Source organism: Buceros rhinoceros, unplaced genomic scaffold, assembly GCF_000710305.1.
Source record: "Buceros rhinoceros silvestris isolate BGI_N320 unplaced genomic scaffold, ASM71030v1 scaffold18466, whole genome shotgun sequence".
NCBI classification, from domain to species: Eukaryota; Metazoa; Chordata; class Aves; order Bucerotiformes; family Bucerotidae; genus Buceros; species Buceros rhinoceros.
The window spans coordinates 52,091-61,780 of NW_010415987.1; the positions used below are offsets into that span (position 1 = coordinate 52,091).

General features: G+C 41.7%; 1 protein-coding gene across 2 annotated transcripts in view; it reads right to left on the bottom strand.

Moving 5' to 3' along the window:
• CHN1 (chimerin 1) overlaps nt 1–9,519 on the bottom strand; it is a 32,108-nt gene extending 22,589 nt beyond the window's left edge. For both annotated transcript variants that reach the window (XM_010137639.1, XM_010137638.1), the window contains exon 1: nt 9,240–9,519. In XM_010137639.1, the coding sequence (XP_010135941.1) occupies nt 9,240–9,491 (252 nt within the window). In that variant the 5' untranslated portion in view covers nt 9,492–9,519. The remainder of the gene's footprint in view (nt 1–9,239) is intronic.
• Nucleotides 9,520–9,690: the final 171 nt, after the last annotated feature.

A 9,690-nucleotide genomic window follows, 5' to 3' on the forward strand; every position in this document is an offset into this window, starting at 1 on the left:
GAACAGAATAGACTGGTTTTAATCTTAACTTGTAAAATTCCAGGGGAAATACTCAATTTAAAAGAAAAATCTAGATAATTTTAAAGGAAAATACATGCTTCAAAAAACTAGAAAAAAATCCTAATACTAAGCTGTCCTGCAAGTTTGATGTAAGAGGAGAGCCTCATGTGGGGCTGACACCTACACATTTCTATTTTGAACTCCTGCAACATTGGCAAGGTACAATAAACATTTAAACACCATGATCTTACACGGGACAGTTTTTTCCTTAGGCTTGAAAGGCATTTTCCTATACACAGGGAAAAACAGCTTAACTCTTATGATTACTAAGTGTAACAGAATTTAATTTATTTTTGTTTTGCCCTTAATTAAAATATTTCTTGGAAAAAGAGACTAAGTTTCAGGAGAACCAAATGCAAAATGATGCGGTGGCTCTGACAACAGATTATACCACAAGCTGTGAACTCCTCAAGCAGATCTCCCACCATTGCTTCTCCGGCTCTATAAAGGTCACTGTTGAAGTCAGTTACTTCATAACACCACTTATTTTTTACAATTTTTGATTTTTACTAGACAGTTGTTCGGCTAGCCTTGATTGCTATCTGAAAACCAAGAATGAGCCAGCAGATAATCAGTATTCATAACCGGGAGATTTACGTTATATCACTTGTCAAGGCAGGGAGGAAGAGAATATGGAAATATCAGCAAAGTTCTGTGCAAACCTGATGTGAAAGAATACGATGGATTGACAGGGATTTAGTAAAGCCACTCCTGAAGAGAAAGCAAGGCTGGATCTCATAGACTATGGATATGCAGAAGCAACACCAAACATAGAAAACAAGTCTTTGTGACAGGGTACAAAAAAGCTTCCACTGTTCAGAGGCTGCTGCCATGGTCTCCCTGAACGCCTGCTCCATCAGAACCCCTGTTCCATACAGTGCAGCGTAGTTTCTTCCATGGCTCTCCACACTGAACTGATGGTGCGAATAATGGGGTTTGTAAAATCCAGACACTACCACCTGTGTTGGGATGACATACACTGACTTGAAAAAGGATGGAAAAAACCATTGCCAATCTACCCTCTCGGGCTACCGGAGACCTATAGTCTGCAGTAGAAGTCTTGTCGGTGCTCAGGGAGGAACCCAAGCTGACTAGGGACTGAATAAATGGCACACATCCAGCTTCTGTATGACACAACGCTCCAAAGGTACAGTTCTGCTGGCTATACTGTCCTTCAAACGAATTCCTCAGGATGACAGGATGAAGGCTGATGAAGGCTGTCAGCTCAGTGGGCCTAGCAGATTGGCAGTTCCACCAACTGAATTTTGCCTGTTGGGAGTCAATCAAGCTTTTAATCAGAAATGGGAGACAGCATAAGTCTCAATTAAAGTGATGAACTTTGCTGTTACAGTTGATTTTATCATGCACTAAGCATAACCATGCTGGCACCCACAGGCACGCCCTCTTCACCCAACCCTGTTCAGGCAGAGATTGCCTGGATGTGAGGGGTACGGAGAGATATTGGTGAGAAAGTAAATTGACTCAACTATCAGTTTGGGCAATGCTTCAGTTTAACCATTGCATATATTACAATGATTAGATAGTGTCTCTAAAAGAGGGATCTCAAGCACTCCCAATATTCCAGCACATGATACTCCTTCTGCGAGGCAAACATTGCTGTTGAGGAGTAATCTGAGAGGTTAGAAGACTGCCATGACAACCCATGTGGCACAGTCATATCTGCAAGATAATGGCTTTAATGCCAAGTTGTAACAGAAATGACAGTGACTGAGACCATTGGAACATACCTTTTCCAAAAGAAGAGCCAACTTTGCCTAGACCAGCTGGGGTGTTAACGTGGAGAGCCAGTCTGGGACCACCCAAATGACTTTCTCCAGCAGCTCTTGAGAGGGGAGATGCTAGCTGAACACTGCATGGTTCAGAGCGTGGAGTATAAATAGCATTGTTATTGCCAGTGGGTACAGTGACACCAGGGTGGAGCAGGCAAACCTTCCCCCAGGGCCTCACCCACTTGGAGCCAGAAGCGCTGTCATGTCTTGTTTATGTCCTGCTTTGTGCTCATCATGTCAGCAGAATAACTGGAAATTGTGGTTAGGTCACACTCTGTGAAAGCCAAGGCAAAAATATGGAGAGTAGCCTGTTGTTGGCTAATTTTCCTTGAAAATTCAAGGAAAATGGCCACCTTTCTTTCAGAATGGAATAGCAGAGTTTTTTTAAATTGGTATCTAGAAACTGGAACATTGTCCATTTTACTCCAGGTCCAAGTTACTTGATGCCTGTGTCCATGCAAAAAATTCTGAAACTAGAGGTGAAAATTGAATAAAATCCTTAGAATTAAAATTGTATATATACATACTATACATGCTATATGTAACAATGTAAATAGACTCGAAAACCCTAAGAGATGCCTAAAGAAACACTGTTGCAATGATGCTAAGGCTAATTTGGAGGAAAAGTTGTTGATGCTGAGGTAGCATGACGTGCTCTATGTGGTCCTTGAGGCAAACTCCCACTCCTTCCAGCAGAGCATTTCTAAGCTTCACCACAGACATGAGCTGGTCCATTCTTGGGTCTGTCCACATGGAAGACTCAGAATATCCACATCTGGGGACTACAGAACTACTGGTGTGATGGGAAGGAATTACAGCTTCAATAAATTAAGGATTTAGAAAGAAGGCTTTTTTTTTAAAAAAAAAAAAAAAAAAAAAAAAAAAAAAAAAAAAAAAAAAAAAAAAAAAGGCAAAGCTTGAATTTAGGGGCTACCACTAGTAAACCAGAAAGGGTAAAAGAATATTGTGCTATTTGGAATCTACTTTGGAAAAACCCTGACTTTTCCAAAAAAGTAAAAGTAACATTAAATAAATACCCTAGGAGACTAAAATCCATCAGTGCCTGAAAGCTTTTCTGGCTTGAACTATGTTATAATCCTCTAAGAGTTTCAGACGCCACAACACAGAGCTGATGAGATCTTCTCAGAAGTTTTGAGGAAGTTGTTTCCCCCCGTTTTGTTCTCCAGATATTTTTGCAACATTTGAAATTTTTTTCTCCCTTCAAGTACTAGAGGTCTAAAAGAAACATCCAATTTCCTGAGGTTTTCTTATCTGTGAGAATGTGCAGAGAAAGACTCTCCCTGGGGACGGTGCTACAGGCACCCAGCTCTCTTTCTGAATATTCATTTGAGAGCAGTGACTCACTTAAAGATGTTTTGAAAATATGTTCAGCACCAGGTCCATACCTAACAAAAAAATCAGTGTCCTCTTTTCAGCGGAGCTAGACCCATTTACCCCAAATCAGCACCTGCCCCAGTTTTCAGATCACAAATAGAAATGAGTTCATGTTACAAGTCACAGAAAAATGGCTCTGCTTAATATAGCAAGAGTTTGTTATAGTTTCTGGCCTTCTCACAGCATTTCTTCTGCACTTTCCATCTCGTTGTTTCCCAGTGTTTAGGCATGGCTTTGCTGAGCAGCTCTTGTTAGAATAATCAGATTGGCACAGAGGCAAACTGCTATGACTTTTTATACTAGCAAAGTACCTAGCACACATGAAATTACACTGGTAAAATCTGGGCCAGGTTAGCCTATTTGTTTCAAAGAAGTAGTACAAATTTCACTGGCAGAGTAACTCTTGTTACAATCACCAGTCTCTCCATCTGAAGGATGCTTGAGTCTGTCTATACTGGCAAAGCCTTTCCAGTAGAGACTGGTCCTCACCCGAGTCTTCACTTTTTGTGCACATTTAATGCTATATTCTACCCCCAGTTATTTCTGGAAAAGCACCTTGTTGCTGTTCTGGAGCTGCCCTTTGGGCCTTTCTAATGGGTCATCCTCAAAGAGAAAGCCAGGATGTTACTTCAGTCGAGGAGGAAGATGAGGAATCTTAAACAAGACTCATCAGCATCCCTGCTGACTTGGCTTAAGCAACTGTGGAAGAACACCTCTCCTCTCCGGAGAGTGTTGGCTTGAAAGGGAATTATGTTCTGAACGTTCACCAAATTACCAAGCAGGCTTGCCACTGTTATTTCTTACAGTTAATTGACTGTGCTGTCTCAGGCATTAGTAAGATAGTGACTAAGAAACTGCATGACCGTACCAAATACTGCACAGAAAGGTAGCAAAAAATAGTCTGCTGGCGGCATATCTATTTAGTGAAGAGCAAAAGAGAAATGAGGCAATATTCCAGGGAAAATGATGCATGGAAACACAGATTTCAGTCCAGCTCTGACAGGCATGGACACCTTCTTGCTTCAGTGAAGCACCGCAGCAGTAATCTAGTTAGAAGAGAGGTTTTATGCCTTAGACTATTGGCAGTTACAAAACACCTGCAGAGTGTTCTGCCAGCTCAAGTCATCAGGAGCCAGAGGTGTCTGAAGCAATATCTATAACCAGTCAAGGGAGCTAAAAATTCCCGAGGGCCCATGAGTCACACAAGCTGGAGGGGAGTAAAGACCTTTAAGGTGTTTTGTCCAGGCTTATTTTAAATTTTCCAAGTGAAAGGGAGGTTATTGTACTGACTAACAAGTTTCACTCCCCAGGAGATTTCATGCTGTTAATCTCAAATTTTCTCTTTTCTTTTTAAGCTATCATCCCGTAACTCCCAGCTAATGCTTCCCCTCCGTGACTACCCTCCTTGCCACTGTCAAGCATAATTTTACTGTTTTCTCCAGCCCCACACAAACAGCAGGCAAAGGAGTGAGGTCAGTAGAGTGCCCACATGCAAAGCATGGCACCAGGTGGGGAGGAGGTGCTGAAGATGTTTCATGTCAGGTAGGGATGGACTCAGGGCAGAAGATACTCATTAGGGATTTCTCTCTCTCTCTTTTTTTTTTTTCTCAACAGCAAAAAACTAGGGGGTGTAGCAGGGAGATGGAGAGATGAGGAGGTGCAAAGAGGGGAAGTCCGGAGGACTGAGCAAGGGGAATCCTTGTTTAGTGTGTTTAGTACCCTAACAAACACTGCCTCGTCAGAGACAGAAGAGACGGGGTAACCTTAAAACCAGCTCAGATTCCCCTGCTGTGTAAGTCCTTTGGCCTAAAGCCCACATCACACATCCCAACCCAGAGCTCCCCCAGGGTCCTCCTCTCAATAACCAACCCAGAATGTTTCAATCCACATGGCACGTTGCCACAGGCCCCTCTTCCCCTCCAATTCGAGGTTCCTCCTGTCTGAAGCTACTCCTTCAACTGCCTGCACAGGAGGTGCCTTCTCCCCTTAAAACTATTGAATGGATCAGATATCAGCTGGCTAAGAAATTGTATTTTAATTTACAAGCTATCACAGCTGCTGCACTTTGGGGCCAAGATAAGCTAATAGAAGATTTATAAGGAACAGAAAAAAGCATTCTTATTGCTGCAGAATAAATTAATGGGAACGATTAGGTATAAATCTACTCTGTTACACTTCTATGAAACGTTACAGAACTTTCCCCTACGATAAAGCTTCTTTTTGTAAGAAAATAACACCACTGGCTTCAGCTATGCTCCTTGTCAGCACTTCAAAGAGCACCCCACACATCTGTCAGTGATTCCAAATAGAAGATGCTATTGCTAATCTGCACTGGGTGGAAGAATGAACTTGATATCCACCACACGTGCACACATGTCCACACAGATACATGCGTACCAGAGAGTGTGGGAAGATTTCTTCCCATAGTGGCTAAGAACCTGAAGGAGAGGAAAAGCCTTTCTGTGAAGGAAGGTGGGGCTGAAATTTTGAGGATGGTGAAGTGACTGTCCTGATTTGGTCTAATGATTAATTTAACAAGAGATCTCATTCAATGCGCTGGATTTCGAGGAGTATACAGACAAAGCAAAAGGAATCAAACATGCAAATAGACAGGCCCAATCAAGTCACACACTCACAGTCCTAGCTCACCTTCAAGTCCCATTATTCAATTAGAGATAAATAAAATGCTGTGTCAAACAACGCAGAGGTCTTTCAGCTAATATATCTGAATGAATAGAAAATTAATATTTGATTTATAAAGGAGAACACAGAAATATTAATTGAAAACTTTTTATAAATTAGAAAAAGCCCTAATACGCCTAAAAAACAAAAAAAATTTTAGTACCTAGCTCTCATTCTGAGGAACAGGCATAAAAACCTCTGTCAAATCTGACATTTATAAATTATCATCTCTTTCTTTACTTATGGAGATTAATTTAAGAGAGACCAGGCCTCTCAGTCAGGAGAATGTTATGGACATGGAAGAGATGCTTACCAGCCAGCTCTGCTCACAGAGCTCCCTGTCACCCTGTAGCCAGCCTGCTCACTTCGGGCAGGAGACAAGTCAAATTCCAGCAGATTTAAATAGGATTAAAACCTTTCAAAACTCTGGCTGTGTCAGCACTCCTAGCAGAACTGTCTTTACATTCCTCTTTCAAACAACCCTTGGAGCAAAAGGTAGATTAATGGATTTATTCAGGAGACTCTTGACAATTTAAGAGTTAAAAGCAGCTTTTGTGTTCATCTTTTCCCTAGGCACCTGCTCTCCTGTGAGGACCATCACTACACAGCTCCTCTGCCACCATGTTCCTCTACCTGAGCTTTGTTGGAGGCAACAGAGTCTGAGGGTTCAAACTCTACCTGCATCCCCACCTCCCATGCCACAGGGACAGGAGGTGCAGAGGTGGAGGGGCGAGTTGAGGTCTCCTAATTTGTGGCCAAGCCTCTCAGGCATTTGCTAACTCCACTGCCTCTGGAGCAGCTACTGCTTACTGCTGTCTTCTTCCCTTCTCCAAGACAACAGCGCTAGTTGTTGTGCGTTAGTGATTCCCCACTTCTTCTCCCTCTGCTAGGGGCTTACAGCATTTCCAGTATAAAAGGACTTCTGAGACCTCTTCATTTCTGTGACTAGTGAAGTGACTGATCAAAAAAGCAGCTGGGAAAGGGTTCGGGGTCCCTATCTGTTGCCTCAAACCTGTATAATGAAGAGAAGACCAGCTGCAGAGGTACACAGCAGCATGCGTCCTCTTTTTTGCTGGTGGAGCCTCTGGGGACAGCAGTCACTGTTGGTTAGCTGAGCTATACAAATTTATTTAATTTCTGCATTGTTTTTTCTTGTTTTGTTTCAAAAATCTAGGTTCAAGACTCTGGGCCTGACACATCCTTCCTTCTCACACGGGTGGCACATCTGCTGCTTGGCAGGCAACCTAGGAGACTTTTGCAGACATTTTAAATGAGGATGTCTATGCACGTAAGAAGAAAAAAACGGACAGATGCGAGGAATGATAAAGGTCAGAAGTGCAGGAGCTAACGATGGCCATTCATTTCAGATCCAACATGCAATAATTATGAAGGGTGTAGAGTTATTTTTTTAAAATGGTGCAGTGGCCACATGTAGAGCTCATGAATGCCAGCAGCATTCCTTCAGCGGGTAGGTTAGCTGCTGCAGACACTTTACGGGTTAAGGGGTTTGTTCCCTTCTGCTTTTTTACAGCAAAAATTATCTGTGTAAGGGGACCCCATTTCACTGACTTGAGAAAAGAGTTCTCAATGTATATTTTCCTGCAGCTATATGTATAAAGGAACTACAGTACAGCTACTATAAAGGCAGCAATCTGCCTGGGAAGTTCATGCTGCAGCTATGACCTTGGATCAGACACAAAGTTTGTTTTTGAAAAAAGAGTGGAAAACTTGCAGCTTCCAAACCTTCCAGAAACAGTTTTTGGAAGAAAAACAAATAAACACACCCAAACAAATGAAAATCAGGTTATTATTTGCAGAACAGATGTGTTTCAGGCTGTTAAAGGAAAGCAACTAAGGAACACAGATGTGTGCAGAATTAAATACGTATTATCCTACATATGCTGTAGTACATGGAAAATCAGTATCTGCTGGCACCCACAAGAATTAGCTTCAGACTCTAAGGAACAAATGAAAGTTGCAAGACATTTTGGATTGCTAGGACACCTCAGGAGTCTGTGAAAAAATATTCTCCATTTACCTGACAGACAGCAGGATTATTTTATGCCAAGCATTCATATTAAACACTGTTTTATATAACATTTTGTACCTGGTTTTAAAATCTGTGCTTTAACTTTAGTCAAACAAAACATCTTGATCATAAAAAGTTTCCAGTTTTGGAGATTATCTGAACTCAAAAGTCAGAAAGTGGTTTAAATAAAATCAGGTGGATGATAGGTAAATACATATGTCCACGCATCTGTACATTTACACACGCACATGCATGTGTTGGAAATCAAACCTGAAAATAAGAGACAATTAACAGATGCTTATATCACCAGATACCTGTATTATATTAATAACTTGCCCTTCTCCTAAAATAAATAAAAGCAAAAGCTACATGGGGGAAAACCCCCACACATTAAAGATAAAATCTGGGCTTCAGGTACCATGTATGGGGTTTGCACTCTCACCTACAGTATAACATCAATTCACTTACAAATAAAGACAATATTATGGAATGCATTTGACCACCAAAAGGTTAAATTACTAAATCCTTAACTGGACACTATTACAGATACAGACACAAAACACACATATGTTGTATTGACATCTGTCTCTCTTACCAAAGAGCATTATTTATTTAAAATAATTAAAACAGTAATTAGAAACCACATAGAAGACTAAGTAAATTTTATTAAAACAAAAGGTAGTTGCTAACGCCAGCAGCTCCAACAGCCCTGTGGCACAAGCCGTGCTGCTTTCAACACACTCAATTCATTAGCACAAGAGAAAAACCACAAACTATGGGAAATGCCGACCATCTGCTCAATCCAGATGCAGTAGAACATGCTTCTTACCTCCAAAGCTATTTACCAGCAACAAACTGAGATAAGATCAGTTTAATCCTCTAACCACAGATCTAAAAGATTTTTCAGCATCATCGTAAGTAAGACGGAATGACATTCATTTGAATTGAAAGAAAACTTTGCTGCCGTTTTTCACCTTTAGCATTGCTCTCGGTATAGAACAATTCAAGGGAAAAGAGGGAACCTAGATAGGGAAAATATTATTGAAACAAATCCATGCACACAAGCAGTCAACAACAACATCCTCGTTCTTCTGCTGATATGCTCTAAAGATGTCTAATTGATTTAATCAGCAATGAGATTTAATTGAAATATTTCAGTTCCCTGAAAGTAACAGTCTGCATATATGTAGATATACATTATTTCCTTGCAGTACCGGACCTGTTTCACTATACGAACTATAGCCCCTGTGCCTTAAAAAGAAATAAGGAGCATAATTTCTTACCTTGAAGTTATGGATCTTCTCGTATTTTGGAATATGTTCATTTTCTTTCAGAGTTGCTCTTCTGACAAGTGATGTCAACTGTGAATAAGCAAAGAGTTTCAGAGGTTGCCAGATTGTCACAGATGACTTCCGAGTACCCAGTTTCATCCCCAAGGCCGCTATCAATAAATCTTGCTGACGGCTCTCCTGCTTCGAGTTGTGCACCGCAGACCTGTTCGCTTTGTGCCCTGACCAGCACTCTTTGGATGGCATGCTGGAGCTGGCGGGAAGGAGGAGCAGCCCCCCGGGATCGATCTACGCCCTGTGTGTATCAGACTCGATTTGAAAAACCCCAAGGGACCATTTCGGGAACCTAAACTGCTCGGCGGCAGGGCGGCGTGGCCATGGCAGGGCACTTGGCACCGCGCGGCTAACTCAGCGAGGCGGGCTCCCCTTCCACCGGGGCTCGGGG